Source organism: Parus major, chromosome 14 (genome assembly GCF_001522545.3).
Source record: "Parus major isolate Abel chromosome 14, Parus_major1.1, whole genome shotgun sequence".
Taxonomy (NCBI): domain Eukaryota; kingdom Metazoa; phylum Chordata; class Aves; order Passeriformes; family Paridae; genus Parus; species Parus major.
This window is the reverse complement of record NC_031783.1, coordinates 10608447-10627327: the sequence shown is the minus strand read 5'-3', so window position 1 is coordinate 10627327 and position 18881 is coordinate 10608447. Positions and strand designations below refer to the sequence as shown.

Below are 18881 nucleotides of genomic sequence, written 5' to 3'. Positions count from 1 at the left end.
ATCTTAATCCAAAGGTCTGATATTTTCAGAAGTTTCTGTGAGTGTAAATCTTTATTTAACCTCAATGCAGATGTGGCTGATGGGCAAACAGCTGTCAAAAAGCTTTAGCTGGCCTTGATCTTAGCCTGTAGAGAGGAATTTTCAACATAAAGAAATAAGTTAATTTATTTCTACTTAATAACCTCAAAAAGAAGTTGCTGCTTGGTTCCGACTGCTTTTTAATGTCACAGTTATCTGATGCTAGTTGTAAAGTGGATTAAATTCTTTTCTGATGCTTGAAAGGCTCAAATATTAGAGCAGGGCTTTGAGAGAAGCTCCATAATTTTCTGCTCTGCCCCTCACTGATGGGAAGCTCTTGTTTTTGTGATTCAGGGTAGCAGTGTGTGTCAGGAAGATGCGGCTGTCACAGGATCTGTGGAGCATCCCTCACTGTGGGATGCTTTTTTGTGCTGCCTTAGCCTCTCTTTCCAGTCCCTCTAAGAAGATTCCTCATAGACCTAGAGATGAAAATCAAGAAGTAATTAGCAGTATAGTTTAAAAGCAGTGAAAATCAGGATAGCCTGGTATTTTGTTGAGAATTCATGTTGGCTTTTGCAAAGCAGAGATTTGGGCATGGAGAGGGAGATGCTTTGTGGTAGGAAGTCGTGGCACCAGCTCCCTGCAGCGCATGCTGGTGCTTGGTGTGCATGCTAGGATTGCATCAGTGGTGCCTGCTGCTAAATCACCATTTCCAGTAAATTCCCAGCAACTGATCCTGGTATTTGGCTGAACCCAAGCACCAGGTTTGGCTCTGACTGGTGTTACAAACCTCTGTGCTCAGTCCTGCCCTCGTGTGTAAGGGCTTGGCTGCAGGCTCCCACAGCCTGGCTGCATTTCACTCTTCCCAGCTGACACCAGGAGCAGCTCCTGTGCTTGGCTCTGATGCACCCAGGGCAGCTGAAGGTGGGACTGATCTCTGGACAGGCTGGATTTGTGGCTGGATGAGGAGCCCAGGGCACAGGGATGCTGCATCTCTTTGGCATGGACCTCTGCCCTGCCTCAGTGTCCCAGAGCATGAAGTGATTTGACATCACAGCCAGCCTGGGATTGTATCAGGGAATTTGGCTTCTTGGCTGAGTTTTGCAGCCTGCCATGAGCTTGGTGCTGTGCAGGTTCTGCTGATGCTTCTCTTTGTGGTTGTTGGAGCAGTGGGGAGCATGGTAGGGAGCAATGCAGGATGTCAGGCTAAGTGGCAGTGGGGCTCTAGCCCTCTCCAAAAAGGATGCAGCCTCAACTATTGGCTTTCCAAAGGAGCATTTTAGCATTTCAAGGATACTCAAGAGCATTTTGTTGTTTGCAACAGAGATTTGGTTGCATCCAGTGCTCTGAGTGCTGTACAGATCCCCCCAAAAAGCAGCCCCTGTCCAGAGGTTTCCATCAGAGGGCAGGGGTGTGAGTGCCTGATGTTGCAAACCCTGGCAGCACCAAGGTCACTGGAGGCTGATGTGCTGCTGTCAGGAGTGGGTTAAAGCAGGAGCATCCCTCCAGAGAGCAACCTTGCCTGGCACGAAACCTTCTCCTGCTGCCGAGGCACAGAGAGGCTTCTGTTCCCCAGCGCTGACATCAGCGCCGGCCGGGACGTGAGTCACGCTGCAGCCAGGCTGGGGGAGCTGCTCCCCCTCCCCACGCCCTCTCGTCAAGGTGAAGCCCCTCTGGGTGGGTCTGAGCCCCCCTGCCCCTCACATGTGTCAGGTGTGACGTTTGCAGCCCCAGGAGCGGGGCATGGCCCCAGTGGGGGTTGTGACATCTGGCATCCGTGCCTTGGCACTTGTGCTGTGGATTTTGGGTACAAAAAAAGGAGGATTAATGCCTGCCTTCTTGTTTTTTTTTTCCCCAAAACCTCTTGTCTAATAGGGAGGAAGAGTTTAAGATGAAAGGCTCTGGAGAAAGATTGAAATGGTTGAAGGAGGAAAGTCTAGAGGAAAGTATGTTCAGCTGAAGCAGATGGGACCCATCGCTGATGCTCTGTCTCCTTTTCATGTCTCCCCAGCATAATCCTTTATGCATTTAACATTACACAACTCCCTGTCAGGGCTTGTTCCAAGAAACCTTTCCCCATCCTCTCCTTGGAGGTTTGAGGGAAATGCAGTCATTGCTTTGAAACAAATGTCTTCTTCTTCTGCCTTGGTGTGCCCTGGCACTGCTACCATGGGAAGTGGATGGGGGGAGACGCTTTGCAGGTCACTTCTGCTCTCTGCAGCCTCACCCAGAGCAAAGCAAAAACTCACACAGTGAGAGAGCAAATATTGAACCAAATTGCCTTGGAAGGAAATGGATCCATTTGAAAATATCCACTTGAGAAACCAGCAGCAGACCTAACCCCAGGCACCCACTGCAGCATCCCCAGTGGGTTTGGGCAGGGTGAGGAGGGAAGGTTTCTCCTGTGCTGGGTCCCAGCCTCTCTCCCTGTCGGAATTCACAATGCAAATGGGTGTAAACATCAAACAGGACTTTGCTGCAGTAAAGACAAGGCACATCAAAGGGCTGTTTAACAAACTAAACTCAGGAGGAGGGTGCAAGGGGAGATCACAGCGTGGTTTGTACTTACTGTTATTTTTCCTTGTGCAAGGGGAGCGGGGCTGACAGGGACCCGCGTGTGCCATCGCTCCCATGCCGGGATGCGCTGACATTTCCACAGGACTGCCATCATATGACCAGGAGCTGCAGAAGCCTTTCAGTGCCTTTCAGGAGCTGTTTGGAAGTGCTGATGCAGACTGGGTACCCCTCTGAAGGAGTACTGCCGCCTCCTGGGCCTCTGTGGGAATCAAGGGAAGATGCTGCACCACTTCCCAGCCTTGATGTGGAGACACCGCACAAAGTCGCCACCAGAAGGCAAAGGAGAGGGCTCCAAATGCAAAAGCTTGTCTTTTAGAGTTAAATTTGGTGCAGTTTTATTTTTTCTATCTCTCTGAGCTATGGCAAGAGGCCAGCGACTGCTGTTACGCTTTCCAGGAAATCCATGAACATTGCAGTGACAAAGTGATGGGGCGGTGATGGATCTTACAGATAGCTGCTGCAGGAAGAAAAACATCTAGCAAAGAGAAATACTCTGATGTCTTCAACTCCCCTAAAGCACAAAAGCATTTAGGCAGCCAAAACTTGCAGGTGAGAACCTGTGGGTCTGAACTTAGGGGAGGAGGAGCAGCTGGCCAAGCAAGGCATTGGCAGCTGGCCCTAGGAAGGGGGTAGCACCACTGCGAGCTAAAGCTGGATGCTCACAGCTAGTTCAGGATCCAGCTGTAATTTTAACAGCTGGTTCTGTCAAGCTGCCTTCAGCGTAGCTCTGATCCAAGCTTCTATAATTAGCCAAGGAGCAGCAGCTCTCGTGCAAGAAGAAAGGCAGGAGCGATGCTCGATGCAGGGGAAGCAGAGCAGCGTGGGTGGGAGCATTGCTGAGAGGGGCAAGGGCTGTCCCATGAAATTTTAAATAGTTGGGGGTTGATCCTTTTATTTTTTTTTGTTCTCCATCTAAGGACTTTGTGCAAAATATTTCGTTAGGGGTTTTTTTCCCCCCTCAAAAAAGCACATCTAAGAAATGTTTCATTTTGTGTCATCCTTTAACAGAAATATTTACATTTATCAACTCAAATCAAAAGCATTGAACTTGTGGTCAGTTTGAGGTTGGTTGAATTTGCTGAACCAGTGCAGTTTCTCATGGGTGAGGTGGTCTGAGCCCCTCCAGCCTGTGGCAGCTGAATGTGCTGCCTGTGTTTTGGGGTGTGCTCTGGATGCTCCCTGGGGATGCCCTGGGTTGCTCCCAGGAGAGTCAGTCCAGCTGGTGAGGATGGACCATAAGGTCAATAAATGTGTGAAACACCCCGACTAAAATTATCATGACTCACTCCTGTCCTTGAGCTTTCCCTCTTTGAGGTCAACCAACTTGAATTAGTGTATCTTGATATTGCTCAGGCTCTGTTCCTGTAACCTTGAGATTTCACAGTCAATAAATGGACCTATATCAATTTGAGACAGCTGAAAAGAAGTGCAAAGCTTTGTTCTCCATGTCTTGCATGATAAATGTTTAAGGAATGAATAGGAGAACCATCCCTTTGTATTTTCCATGCTTTATGAGGGTAGTTCTTGGTGCTCCAGGTCTGGTGTTTCTCAGTGATTTTATACTGTGCACATTCACATTCCCTGAGTAATGACACAGGACCAAAAAGCTGGGGCATCTTTCTTCCACTAATGAGAAGGGAGTGACTAGGAAGCAGTAGGATAACAAAGAACACGGAAAAGGCTGTTTTCATGGCAACTCATGGTAGCTTAATTAAATTTCTACTAAAGAAAGATCCATTTTACTTTGGAGACCTGCGCAGGGTCGGCTGCTTTCTGTCTCTCACCAGATAAAGAACATTCTCCAGGGTGAGGTCATGTCTTTTTCTGGAGTTTGCCAGAGATGTAGCTGAGTTAGATCAGCCTCAACTCTGAACCAGAGCATTTGCTGGTGCTTCTTTCTTGCCAGCACCAGCCCACATCCACCTGCATTTTCCTCCTAGAGTGAGTTCACCCAGGTTTTCACCTTGAAATCTCTGCTGCAGCAGGAAGGCTGCAGAAGAGGAGTTGTGCACACCCCAGTTCTGGGATGCTTGCACTGAAATGGGACAGGGGGGTGCCTCCCCAGCTGGTTAAATGGGACTGGTTTTACAAATGCTGCTGCTGTTGAGGTGCAGATGCAGCAGCCACCTCCAGTTTCATAACCAGGGCAGCCCCTGAGGGACATGTGGCATGGCAGTAACTAACAGCATATCCCCAAAATACCTAAAAGACAACGAGGCTTCTCAGCAGGGAGTGAATTTCAAACTTTCACGCATTGCAGAGGGTGAAAGAAAATTCTAGCCTAGCCTAGTCAGTGGGAATTTTGGTCAGTGATTTTTTGGGACAGAATTTAGCCTTGATTTATATAATTCCAGGAGTTCATTACGTGGGATTATGCTGCTCCAGGGAATGGGAGGTAATTCTAGAAAAATCAAGGTGTGCAAATGTCCTTGTGCAACCTGGAGGTTGTGGCTGTGCTGCCAAATGCTCCTCCCTTGATAGCACAGCTGCCAGAGCATCATGTACCAGCTGATTTCTGGGACAGCTGGAACGCCAGCAGCCAGGGCAGAAATGAGTCCTAAATTAAAAAATTCTCCTTTCCTGTATGAAGTTTTCACTGTAAATGCATTGAACACTCAATAAAAGACATCCAGGAGCCAATAGCAGCACTCAATCTGCTCAAAGCCATTTGGATTTCTCTTCAAAGCAGAAAAAGAGGAGTTCTCTGTGCATGTAAGAATGGCTTTCCATGATTTATGATTGTATGGAAATGCTGCCTATTGGGGAATGCTTTATTCCAGGATGCCCCAGAACACATTCCAGGATGTCCTAAACCCATCCAAAGTCTGTGGTGAACTTCTCTCTGACTTCTCTACAGCTCTGTTGGAGGTTTAAATCTCATCCTTGCTTGGATTGATCTGTGTGAGCAGCTGCCTAGGCTGAGGTTTTATTCATTGGTGTGGGGAAGAGATCCATCAAGAGCTCTTCAGGCTTAGAGGCCGTTTTAACCTGATCCCCTAGGTGTGGTTTGAGGATGCCTGTGTAAAATCCAGACCTTCAGGTGGCTCCTGGTGCTCTGGAGTTGTTTTGAGCTGGAGCCTCAGCACTGTAGGTTGGTGAATCCCACAGTGGTGCATGAGGAGGGTGTCAAGGTTCCCTGTCCTCTTTCAGTGTCTCACCTTTTTGCTTTCTGCATGACCCAGTGGGTTCTCCCTTGCCTTGCAGGGGTCCAGGCAGGACCAGCTCTGTGTGGGCATCCCTGGGCAGGGGTGATGATGGTGTGGGATGGCAGCAGCTCCTCCATGTGCGGGGAGGGAAGGCTGCAGGACATCCTCCTGTGCAGGAGCTCACAGTGGCTGCAGCGAGGATTTTTTGGAGGGTTTATGTCTTGCCCAAGGAGGATCCTTGCCCTGTGGTTTGGCTCTCAGAATCCAGCTCCTGAAGTGAGCTGCTGCAGGGTGTTATTGTGAGTTAGTACCGCGTGCCTGCCCTTAAACATTTTCTCCCCCGGCTTTCCAGCTAAATCAGGTTTTGAGTGCACTCAGTGCTGGTAAATGGGATGAACATCACACTGGGAACCTCCCAGCTTTCATCTGCCTTTTATTATGAAAGACTGGCTTCAAAAAGATCGAAACCTGAAGGTTATTTACCTGTAACAGGATTTTTCTCTCCAAGCAGCCAGCTGCTCCCAGGTGGGTGTTGCGGGGATGCCACTGGAAGAGGAAGCATTTGATTTCCAAGTAAAATTAGATTCCACATTCAATTCTCAGCAATGTAACTGCAAGGCTTCCAGTAAAGACATTTTCTGTAGCAAGGGGCTATAACATCACCCAGCAGATAGAATCAAATTGTGCTTGCAGCAGCCAGCTGTGGTCTTATCTTTAATATGTAAACACTTGCTCAATAATTAAGTTACCACGGAAGTTGTACTGTATTGATGGTCAATTATAAGATAAACTGATAAAAGGGAGGATGTGGCTGCCTTCTTTATCAAACCTGATATGCCTGCAGCAGTCAGGTGAGGACTTGGGAATTGTATAATTTGGTGTTTTTGCCTGATACTTGATCTCACACAGCATTTTCAGAGGTGAGTGCTCACTGGGAGATCAATATCACTCTACCAAAAGAAGCTGCTTCTCTGATGAGAGTCCTTTGCACTATCTCACCCTGCAGCTGCTCACCTGTGGCTGTCACCCCCTGCTGCTGTGATTTCCCATTCTTTATCCCACTGGTGGCTTCCCAGGCTCTGCAGAGGCTCCTGTGTGTGTCTCATTCCTGCTGCACTCCAGCGGCACAAGGAGCAAGGTGATCCCACCTGAGATCCCCCTGGAGTATGAGTGACTGTGCTAATGTCACCTGAGAGCTGCTCCGCAGGGAATCATAACATGTGATTAAAGAAACCAGTTAAAAACAGCTTAGGAAGCTGGATTAGGTACATGATCTCTTGTTATGGCTCCTTTCAGCTGACAACCCGGTGAAAGAAGGGGGGTCTGGATTAAGTGGAGAAACATCAGACTTGACAGGAGTGTTTTCTGACTGTTTGGCTTAGTGGTGTCATGTACAATTTTAATCAGATTTAAATAGTGGCAAACATCACAGGCTTAATGGATTTCAGCTTTATTACTGGGGCTTTGCTTAGAAGCAATTTGGATTTTCAGCTGTGAGACACCAAGGCAAGTGTATTCACAATTAAGTGGGACTGGGAACCCAGGGATGGACCTTGCATTTAAATTCCACATTAAATGCGGTTGGTGAGGGGACAGACCTCACTCCTCTCTGTCAGCCTCAGGGTCTCGATGTGTAGTTAAGCCCAGCCCTGTGACCCTTCCATAGAGATGGTGCATTTGGCTCCATTTTCCATGTTGATCCCAGCTGGGGAGCATCCTTTTCCACTACAAAATCAGGATGAAGCAAGATGACAATATCTTTTTGCAGTGATCTGGAGAATTGGTTTTCCATGTGTGGCTTCAGCCTTGAAGTTGTTCCTCACATGTTCTAAAATGATCACTGTCCTCTGCTTAAGGTGTCATGGGTTGCTCTTCTTGACCTCCCTGTGGTGAGGCTTTGTCTGGTCTCTGCTGTGACAGTTTGGGGTGATTTGTCCAGAGATAATGTCTGAGGACATTGATACCTGCATTTCTACAGAGATGTGGTCCTGTCTCCAAAGTGAGTCTTTTGGAGTGGTTTTCTTTTTTTTTTTTTTAAATTGTGGGAGAAGTTGCTGTGGAAGGAATCAATATTGAAGGTGGTTTTGTAGAACAGCGTTGACTTTGCTCAGAGAGCTGGATCTATCAGAGGCAAGTTACCTTTCCAGGACCCTCTTGGACATTGAGGTCTGGTCAACTGCTCCGTGTTCCAGGCCCTGCAAGAGCAGAAAAAGCAGGAAAAAGGGAACATCAGTTATTGCAAGTTCCCCTTCTGTCAGTAAAGGGAAGTGTGTGTTTCTACTCCCTCGTGTTTTCTGTGCCCCCCACAGCACCGACCTGAGGTTTCATCTACTTCCAGCTCTGAGCTGAGCACTAGTGAAGATGTTTTCCCTTAGAAGGCCAAGGAGATGTCTGTACAATGTTATCTGAATCATCCACTAAATCCTGGCTTTCTGTCTGCTCTAGCCATTCAAGCACTAATTGCCTTTGATTAAGTCAATCGTTTGCAGAGTGAGTGGGTTAATTGGGTACTGTGGAAGTAATCAATCTCATCAGCCGCTTGCATCCATAGCTGAGGGGACAATGCAGGGGGACAATAATTGTTTTATGAGCTCCTGGAAGGCAGCAGAGGCAGACTGGATGACAACAGGAAACCCTTCTCTGCAGAATGGCCTTCAGGAAAGGTAATTTGGAAGCTAAGTGCTCGTTAAGAGAGGACTGATTGGTTAGGAGCTGGGAAATTTTGCATCTCTAAAACGTGTGTGTGAGGAAATGGTGTGGGTGCCAGGGTGATGTTCTTGGGCTCTTTGGCCTGGATGGATGAGATGTGGAAGAGGATGGGGTGTCCTAAATGGGGAGAAAAGGTTGTCTTTAGGGAGATGGAGAGAGATCATTCCCTTCTCACCTGAGAGTGTGAGCCAGGCACCCACCTTGTGTTCGGTGCACCAAGCAGTGACCTCCCAGCTGATACAGATAATTATGCAGTTCCTTAACCTCTCAGAAAAGGTGGGCACACCATGTCCAGGCAGTGTCTGTCCCCTGTCCTGCCCTAATTAACACCTTGCAGTGCTAATAGAGCAGAGTGCTCAGCTTTGACACACAGAGGAGTGGCCAAGTGCACCCTGCAATTTTAGCAGCAAAGTGAGGGAGCTGGATTTGAATCCTCCCCAAAGCTCTGAATTGGGGTCAATGCACTTTAACCACTGAGAGGAAGGAAAAATGGCTTCTGTAGGAGGAGGTGCTCTGGCTGAACTCTAGGAAAACGTGATTCTCTTGGATTACATGCACAAGTACATTTTTTCTCTCATTCAGCCCCCATGCTTTGTCTTGCAGTGAGGCAAGGAGGCAAGAAACTACCCAGTGGTGCATTTATGTGGTGTTGGATGCACTCAGGTTTCTTCTAAAAGCCTGGACCTGGTTTTACCACAGCCCTAGAAACATCATGGGAACAAGCAGTTCTGAAACTGTGACATAAGGAGCAAAGAAACCAAAGATCAGATGTGGTTTTAATTCCCAGTTTATAATGCCTTACTTAGGATGACAGAAGCAAAGTCCATGCATGTTGGTTTTTGCAAGCCAGTGGATCTGATTGTTCTCCTTGCAGGAGGGATTTTTCTTCTCTGAGAACAAAGAATAAAACTGAACAAGTGATTTTGGATATTTCCTGTAATCCACATTCTCAGAGACCAAACCCCCATCATTAACTAAGCTGTGACAGCTTTCTGAGGTGGGGAAGTAGCAATATCCCTCTTCTTTAAAACAGGGAACTTGAATCAAATGCTGGTAGAAGTCAGATGGAAAGATGGTGGCTACAACAGATGTTCTTGACATAAAACCCTCTCCCTTGCTTCCTCTGCAGCCTCCCAGGCAGGGGCAGGCTGGGTACACTGGAGCACTTGATGGGTGCTGCCAGTTTTATGTGCCTGAAGGAGCTGCAGCCACCAGCCCACCTGAGCTGGCACAACATGATCTTCTTTTCAGTCAGCCAGCCTGGTGACCCTGTTTTCCTTGCCCCCAGAGTTTTAGCTGTGGGGATGAAGTGGGTGTAGAAGTGACAGTTCCTCATTTTACCTTGGAAGCCACGTAACAGCTCAGAAATATCTGGGTGATGTGGTTGTATCATGTGCCATTTGCTGGCTGACTGACACAACTGCTTGGAGGGGCTTTTGCAGGTGTCACAGGTTTGTGCAGAGCAGCCTGCAAAAGCAATTAAGCTTGCTCCTTGGCAGGTGGCAGAAGTGATGCAGGAAACGTGACAGCAGCAGTGCTAGCAATGTTAGTGGTATTTCTTCAGCAGCTTTTCCCCAAGTAGTGCTTTCTACACTCGTGGTTAGGTGCTGGTGATCACTGGGATGATGACAGGTGGCTGCATCCCTTGTCCTGTGCTTGGGAGAGGAAGCAAACTTGGTGACACGATGCTGTGTGTCCAACACCAGTGGTCAGCAGGTGTTGTAGGGCTTGTGGTCATTCAGCTTCCACCTGAGCAGAGCAGTCCTCACAGAGTCACAGAATGGTTTGGAAAGGACATCAAAGGTCATCTCATTTCACCCTGCCATGGGCAGGGACACCTTCCACTATCCCAGGCTGCTCCAAGCCCCGTCCCACCTGGCCTTAGACCCTTCCAGGGAAGCAGCCAGAGATGCTCTGGGAATCTTGTGCCAAAGCCTCAGCACCCCTGAAGATCAGAATGTGACCAGGTGCTGTTGCTAAGATAGTGCAGCACATGAGACAAGGAAGAAAGGGTTTATTTTGTCTCCAATGCCCTCCAGTGTGAGATCTGTTCCCTGTTCAGCCTCCTGCAGTTTTGTTTCTCAGCACCTTCTCTGGCTGCTCTCACAACCCTTCAGGTCAGGGCTTTGAGGACACGTCTTGCTGACACACAGTTTGCCTGGGGAGCCTGTGTGGGTTCAGGTTGGGTTCAAGTGCCATTCACTGTGGTTTGCACTCATGGGTGTTGACAGGGGTTCAGGTTTGGGCAGAGCAGAGGAACAGCTCCTGAAGATGCAGCCCTGAAGGGAAGAAAAAAGAAAAAGAAAAGAAGCAAGCAAAAACCTGTACACTGTAAAATACACTGAAATCAGCAGCTGGCTTTGTCTGAGCAGCCAGGAGCTCTTTTGCTGAAGTGATTGGCCTGGGAAGAGCCAACATGCAAGCCACAGAATGGGATAACACTTGGTTGTGTTGGGTTTTTGTAATTCTTCTTTGAAGCAGAATTTAAACCCTGTGTTTTGACACAAGAAGTTGGAAAGAGAACATCAAAATTAAATGTCCAGTGTAAGAGGGCAGGGAAAACTGGCTGACTTTGACCCTGGCTCACAGCCTTGTCCTGGACAGCTCAGCAAACCTCTCTGGGCTTCCCTCTTTTCATACACAGCCATGATGGGGCACATCTGCCAGGGTTAGCAATGACTTGAGATCTTCTCTGGGGAGACAGAGTGATTTTATTCTACAAATTTTATTATTAAATGCTAAAAAATCAGTGTTGTGGAAGGGAGCAAGTGTAATCAGGAATGCCTGCAGCATCCTTCACTAATCCTGTGTTTGGAATGGATGAGTGAATGGATGAGATCCACAGGCAGGAGCTGCCCCAAGGTGGGACCACCACGAGCTGAGCTCTGTGTGTTCTGTGTGCTCTGCTGAACCACACGAAGCCCAGGTGGGGATTTCTGAAGGAAAAGATGGGCTTTCCTCCTGCATCACCCTATATTTATGTTTGGAGACACCACTCTCCTGTTGTTTGATGTCCTTTCCTACATGACATCAGTGTTCCCCAAATGCCAGGCACAGAGAGGCTCTGCAAGCCTCTCTGCTGTTCAGTGGAATCAATAGCAACAGCTTCTGAAGTACTCTCCTGCTGCTCCAACTGGCTTGGCATTAAAACCCAGCACCTTTCAGGAACAGAAGCCACTTGTCCTTGTTTCCCAAACCTCACACTCTGAGGAGGAGCTCACGTGTTGCCATTCAGGGGAGCAGTCAGAGCCCTGGCAGCATCTCTGCCTCACGTTAAACCTGCTGTATTAGGCATGGATCAGCTGGCACCACCTCCTGCCTGCCTGTCCCGTGCCACAGACACCTTATTCCTGGAGCTCCATGGTGTGCAGCCTGCCACAGGGCACAGAGGGGTTTGCTGATGGAGCAGGGAGCAGTGCCTGCCTCTGCATCAGGCAGAGCTGTGGTTCCCCAGCAGTTCTGCCCTGCACAGCAGCCTGGGCTGTTCCTGCTCTGCTGATGGATGCAGCTGCCCTTGGCTGGGCTTTGGTTGCTTCCTTGGCTGCTTCCCCTTGCTCAGACTTGGGGTAATCCTGCTTCCTGTGGGCTCTTCTCTTTCTGACACTGCCAGTGCCCTCTAAAGGGGTTTTTGCTAGGAAAGTTCCTAGCCAGCCCAAAGTGGGGTAGGGTTGAATTGATGGACTGAATGAGCTGGGTCTGATCCTGATTTTTGGGGAAGATTCTTTCAAGCTGGATGGGTGGACTAGAGGGAAAAAAAAATAGCTTTTTTTTTAAACTAGGCCCTGATGTATCCAGTGTTGGTCCCCTGGGATACTGGACTGGTGCACATGGGCAATGAGGCTCCGGTGGGCTGGAGCACTCCTGCACAGGAGGGATGGAGAGGGCTCAGAGCTGGAAGGAATAGATGGACAGTGGTGTTATCCCCCAGTGCTGGCTGTGGGATGATAAATCCTGTCTGCATCTCAGGGCAGCAGCAGGCTGGGTTTGTGGGGTGCAGGCAGTGGGGGCTGCACTGCTGGGTCTCACAGGGACAGACGGACACCCTCTGCCTGTGCTGGCTCACCCAGGGCTGAGCTGCAGCACTGCTGGGTCTCACAGGGACAGACGGACACCCTCTGCCTGTGCTGGCTCACCCAGGGCTGAGCTGCAGCACTGCTCGAGGGGTCCCTGCAGGCAGTCACTCCCTGGGTGTCAGAGTGGAGATGTCTGAAGCACAAACTGTTGGAAAAGAACCAGAGCAGAGTGAGAAGGGCAGATCTGAAGGAGAAGGCCCATTTCATTCATGTGCTCAGCAGAACAGCCACACTTGGTTTGCTTAGTTCTGAAGTTGTAGTTCTTTTCTTTATCTCAACTCTCTTTTAAATACAGCACTTTATCCCTGGTTCTCAGTCACTCCTTTCTGCTGCAGGGTACCGAGAAGGATTTCTGTGGAAGAGAGGACGTGACAATGGGCAATTCTTAAGCCGAAAATTCGTGTTGTCAGAGAGGGAAGGTGCTCTGAAGTACTTCAACAAAAACGATGTGAGTACCTGGGCTTGCTGTGTGCAGGTGGGATCACAGCTGTGAGAGCATCCTGGAACACATAATTCCCAGAACATCACTTTATTTATACAATTTCCATAAGCACTGAATCCCCAGTTGCTCCTGGAGAAGAGCACCAGGCTCAGCTCATCCTCTCTTAGTGGGGTTTGCTCTTGCCCCTCCACCACATGGAGAGACTTTAGCCTGCCTTTTTTTGTATCCCTGCTGAATTTTGCAGAAGAACAGAGCATTTTTCCAGGCTGGCAGGAAGCAGGGTCTCAGATGTCTCATCACCAGGTAGTTTTGTGGGCTGGGATCCATGTGTTTTTAGCTAATGGCCTCAAACAAAACAGGCCTTTTTTCTGACCAAGTGAGCTGCTTTCTGGTTTGAAAGCCACTTCTCAGGGCTTTGCTCACTCAGCTGTGTTTTCCAGGCAAAAGAACCCAAAGCAATTATGAAGATCGAACATCTAAATGCGACTTTCCAGCCTGCAAAAATCGGGAACCCACACGGACTGCAGATCACTTACTTGAAGGACAATAGCACAAGGAACATCTTTGTCTATCATGAAGATGGCAAGGTGAGGCTGTGGAAGGTTTGGGGGGTGGTCCTGGGGGCTGGTGCTGCTCAGAGCCAGCCTGTGGCACACCAGGCTCTAACCAAGCTGGGATCACTTGGAGGGTGGAAGATGCAGCTTTGAGAGGGTTTGTCATGTTCTTCCAAGCACAAGGGGTGGCAAACTGTGTTCTAATAAACAGATGCAAATGGAAGGAATTGGGAATTTCTTGCATCTTGGAGTAGAGGATTTTTCAAGGCAGGCTCCTCTGTAGCCAGAGAAGGAGACAGGGTGGATGGAGCATTGGCAGATGAGGGGGCTCAGTCCAAACACTTGCAAAAGGGGAAGCAAACTGGAATATAGGAGAAGCAGGGGAACTGCTGTGGTTCTGCCTATCTCATACTTCACAAAATGCAGATATTCATGTTTGTATTGCAATAAATCCCCTTGCTCAGGTGTCTCTGAAGGGAGGTGTGAAGCAGAGGGCCCATGGGTGGTCATTTGGGGTTTCCAGGGAGCTACTCCAGCAGAGCTGCCCCCAAACTTCCCCTCCATGCCAAGTGCTGTCAGCAGGTGCTTCCTGAGCACAGCACAGTGTGACTCGAGCTGCTCTCAGACACCTCCCTGCTGCAACTTAACCCAGAGCAGTAAGCAGCAGCTCTCTCATGGGAAAGTTGCATCCCACTGCTGTGTCAGTGTCTGTGGTTTACTGGGCTTTGGTGGTTTGTTTGGCCAAGGTGAGGAATGCAGTCAGGGCTGTGCTGGCTTTGGGGTTTGTGTTTCAGCTGCTGAGGTTTCTGCTGGGGGCTGCCGGAAGGAGCCGGTCCCACGCAGGGGCAGGATGTGCTCTGATGAAATCTGATAATGACCCTGCTGAATTTCTTCCAACTTCCCTGAATTTGGTCTGTCTCCTTGGCTGCACAAGGGCTGCAGGAAGATGAACCCCTTGGAGTAAACTCCTGCCCTTTGGGGCTGGAGGCTGCCCTGGCACTCACCTGTGGTCTCCTCTTGTACTCCCCAGCAGCCCCAGTGTGTCCTCCTGGAGCCCAGCCCAGCTGTGTTTATAGGGTCAGCTCAGTATTTGAAATGCTCTTTTGGGGCTGGTTTTGCCAGTTCTGAGATGTTTAAATCCTCCCCTCTGTGCCCTCGGTGCTCACTGGAAGCTGCAGAGCTCTGTACACGTCTGGCAGCCCGGGGCAGCAGCTGAGTGTTCCACATCCTTCACCTCTTTGCTGTATTCTGTGGTTTTTAGGATTGCTGCTACACTGTGCTCTGTCACTGGGGCCAGAGGGATGGGAGAGATGAAAGACAGCAGGATCAGGTTATTTTGTGTGCAGGCTGCATTCCTCACTCTGCTTTTCTTCCCCATGATCAGGAAATTGTGGATTGGTTCAATGCCATCCGAGCAGCACGTTTCCATTACCTACAAGTGGCATTCCCTGGAGCCAGTGACTCTGATGTGAGTGTTCCTGCAGCATTGCTTGCTGGGGTTTGTTTTTTTCCCCTCTCACTCATTCTTAGCATGCTGTTAACAAGCTGGAAGGTTTGGGGAGTGCTCCATCCTTCGGAGCGTTGTGCAATTACCAGGCTGAAGTGTTTGTGGTGGGATGCTGAGCCCAGGAGCAGCACCTGCTCCCAACACCCAGCCTTGGAGCCCAGGCACTCCCAGGGGCTGGGGGAGGAACTCCAGCACTGCCACGCCTGCAGGAGCCCTGAGCAAGGCTCAAAGGCTGTTGCTCTAATAACAAAAGCCAAAACAGAGGCTGGAAGGCAGGAAAGGTGAGGGCAGAAGGATGTCAGTGCCCTGCCTGAGGTCTCTGCAGGTCAGCACAGCCTGGCTTATAAATGCCTGTGGTTTCCGGGCGCTGGAGCTGCTAATTGTGTTACCCTGGGCTAATGCAATTCCAGAGGCTGCTCTGATGTGCTGTCAGCCAGGGCTGTGTGCTGCTCTTGGGGGGTAACATCACTGTGGTGCTGCTTGTTGATCACTCCCTGCTACCTCCTTGCCTGTAGCTTTTGAAATCTAATTGCATTTCCTGCCTTCTACCAGATATCTGGGAGGGGTCCAGCCGTGGTTCTGCAGGGTGGATCTGTCCCTGCCTGCCCTGTGCCCTGAGGAGTTTGGGAGATTCTCCTGGAGGCTGCTGGCTGTGCTGGGCAGCTGCTCCAGGGTGTTTCCTCCTCTTCTGGGTGCTGGGGAGGAGCAGGGCTGGAGCTGTCAGGCAGAGCCATGGGGTGGGCTCAGGGCTGGGGCCCAGCTCAGTGGGGATTTTCCTTCCAGGGACCCCCAGCCCTGCCCAGCTCAGCCAGAAACCCCCATTCCCCTCCATCTGACACTGCTCTTTTCTGTCCTCTTTGGCTGTTGTTCTTGCAGCTGGTGCCAAAGCTTTCTAGAAACTACCTGAAGGAAGGATACATGGAGAAAACGGGGCCAAAGGTAGGATATGAAGCATTTTTCAGTCCCTCCAAACATGAGTCTTGCTCTGTATGGCCCTGAGAAGGGGTTGCTGCTGGGACAAACCAACCTTGCCAGAGAGGTGAATAACTCTGTGTTTAATGCACTTTCATCACCTTTGAGCAAACATTAAAAAAATCCAAATCTACATCACAAAGGCCCTTCCTGGTACAGCTGGCCCAGACCCTGGCTGTGGTGGCTCATAATGGCTCAGAAGCCATCTGTTCCCAGCTCCCCCAGCCCAGCAGGGTCCTCCAAGTGCTTTGAGACTCCTGGGTCATGCATGGTTAGAGAGAAGCTGTGCTGATCTGGCATTTTTTGACTCTTCAGCAAACAGAGGGATTCAAGAAGCGATGGTTCACCATGGATGACCGACGGCTCATGTATTTCAAAGATCCCCTGGTAAGATGAAGGTGCCTGTGCTGCCTATTGAGAATTATCTGCAATATTACTGCTACTACTAATAAGAATAATAGCAGTAATAATTACAGTCATGGTCTGCAGTGAAGGGCAGGCTGGTGGGAGAGCCAAGGGGACACAGCACCATCACTGCGTGTCCAGTGTGCAGTAACGCTGTGCATAGATACCAAAACCACTTTAAAACCCCTGTCCACGATGTATTCTGCATCTGGACCTTGGCTCCCTGGTGCTGGTGCTGTATTGTGGGTGCCCCTGGGTGAGGAGCAGGGCTGCTGGAGCTGTGGCTGTCCTGGCTGCCCGGGATGCAGAGCTCCCTTCATGCTCAGCCCTGCCTGACTGCTCTGCTCTCTCCTAGGATGCCTTTGCGAGAGGGGAGGTTTTTATTGGGAGCAAGGAAAACAGCTACAAGGTGCTGGAAGGGCTCCCACCATCCACACAAGGGAACCACTGGCAGCACGGGATAACCATCGTCACCCCGGACAGGAAATTCCTGTTTGCCTGTGAGACAGAGGATGACCAGCTGGAGTGGATCACCACCTTTCAGAAAGTCATCAGCCGGCCCATGCTGCCTCAGGAATACGCAGGTGAGTCCCCTGGGGAGGGCTGGATGCCTGTCCTGGCTGAGGGCTGCAGGATGGGATGGCTGGGGAGGGATTGGGGATGCAGGACATCGCTCCTCCTGGTCTGTGCGAGGCAGCTCCCCTGTGCCCAGAGGGATGCAAAGGCTGTTTGGCCAGTGAGGGGCTCACCCTGGCAGGAGGAGGAGGAAGAGGGTGGTGTCCTTCCCTCTTCATTGCCTCTGGTGTGATGTCTATGCTGCTGTAAGGATCAGCCATATGGTTATGGGGGTAATTAAAGCCAAGGAGCAGCAGCGAAGGACCACTTTGTGTCAGGCTGTTGGCACCTGCTTGCCCTGCTTTAACTTAATTTTCTCTATTTTTTCTTTTCAGTGGAAGCCCATTTCAAACATAAACCTTAGCTGGGACTGGCTGGGCATACCTGAGGAGGGAGCTTCTGTTTACAACACAAAGTGGTTTTATTTGAAATGTTAAAAATAATTCATAATAACAGTAATAATAATAACAATAATAATACTTCCCTTTCCCCTCATCATTCACGTGATCATGTCGGAAGGGCGGCAGTGGAACGTCAGAGAAGATCCTGGTCCAACTTGAACTTCATCTCTGTGGCTGCTCTGTGGGATGGGACAGGTGGTCCTGCCACCCCATCACCCCACACCTGCTGGGAGGGGTGTCCCACCCAGCTTCACCAGGATGGCAGAGACTGTTGGTGCCACGTCCCAGGGGCAGCTGGGACTTTTCCCCGTGCTCAGGTCCCTGGCTGCTGGAGCTGAGCATCCCTGCACTCAGATGGCTGCCAGCCCTTTCCAGGGGGGCTGCAAGTCCCCAGGAGGTGACATCCCTGTGGGATGGGAAACAGCCTGGAAACACAGGACGTGGTGCTGTGCAAAACAGCTGAGCCTGCCGGGGTAAATGATAAGTAAATTATCCCCTGGGGACTGGTGGTGATGCTGTACCTGGAGAGGGTCAAATAGGATTTAGAAGTAGAGGAAATGGGCATCATCAGCCTTGTTACGTTAACGAAGGGCAGGGAGGGGGGGCTGCAAGGGAGACACCAATCCGTGAGGTGATGCTGGAGGAGCAGAGCTTTGGGGGCCAGGCCTGTGTTTGGCTCCTGGGTCATCCCTGTTCCATGGTCTGGGGGGCTTTGCCCCATTTGGGGAGCCTGGTATGCAGCTGTTGGGTTGAACTTTATCTGCAGTTTTGCTCGTGGGCACCATCCAAGCCTGTCCCAGCTCACTCCCCGCAGGCACATCCCTTCTCCAGACTTGGTGGTTGCACTTTTCCCCCAATAATTCAATTTTTTTTCGTTGATTTTTCTTTTCCTGCCAAGAAAAAAAAAAAAGAAAAAAAGAAAAAAAAAGAAAAAAAAAAAAAAGTGAGGAAAAATTAAAAAAAAAAGCTGCTTGAAGTGACGTTTCAGTTTCAGCGCGGTGTTGAGCACTGTAATTCCTGCAGTCAGGACGGGCGGGCTGGGACCTGCACACCAGGTGCTGGATTTTTACCCAAAAATGAGATTTCCTGCGTGCCCCGAAGGCCCAGCCCCAGCCACAGACCTGTCCAACGCCTTTCTTAGGTTGGTTGTGTATCTGAGAGCATCTCATCGGCTGTGTGCATTCATTCTGTCACTGGTAAGACAACTGTGGTACTAAATGTCATTCGAACCAATAAATTATTATTATTATGTCAGAGCCGTGGCCGTGTGGTGCTGGGGCAGGGGAGGGAGGTGGGGTTAAAAAGCAGCAGATGGAAACAAGGTGCTGGTGCTGGCAGAGCCCCAGGGATCTGGGACACCCTCTAAACCACCTGCCCCACCCAGTGTGTGTTATTTTATATACTATTGGTGTATATGTGTGTGTTACAGTGCATATTCTGGGTATTTTCTATACAACAGGTG

The 18881-nt window shown here is 49.9% G+C and overlaps 1 protein-coding gene across 1 annotated transcript in view; it reads left to right on the top strand.

The window, feature by feature from the left end:
• The window catches only part of ADAP1 (ArfGAP with dual PH domains 1), a 46330-nt gene extending 27657 nt beyond the window's left edge, over positions 1 to 18673 (top strand). Inside the window, exons 5-11 of the mRNA XM_015643026.3 lie at positions 12859 to 12971; positions 13406 to 13552; positions 14904 to 14987; positions 15903 to 15965; positions 16314 to 16385; positions 16759 to 16987; positions 17354 to 18673. Of these exons, the coding sequence (XP_015498512.1) occupies positions 12859 to 12971; positions 13406 to 13552; positions 14904 to 14987; positions 15903 to 15965; positions 16314 to 16385; positions 16759 to 16987; positions 17354 to 17382 (737 nt within the window). The 3' untranslated portion in view covers positions 17383 to 18673. The remainder of the gene's footprint in view (positions 1 to 12858; positions 12972 to 13405; positions 13553 to 14903; positions 14988 to 15902; positions 15966 to 16313; positions 16386 to 16758; positions 16988 to 17353) is intronic.
• The last annotated feature ends 208 nt before the right edge of the window (positions 18674 to 18881 follow it).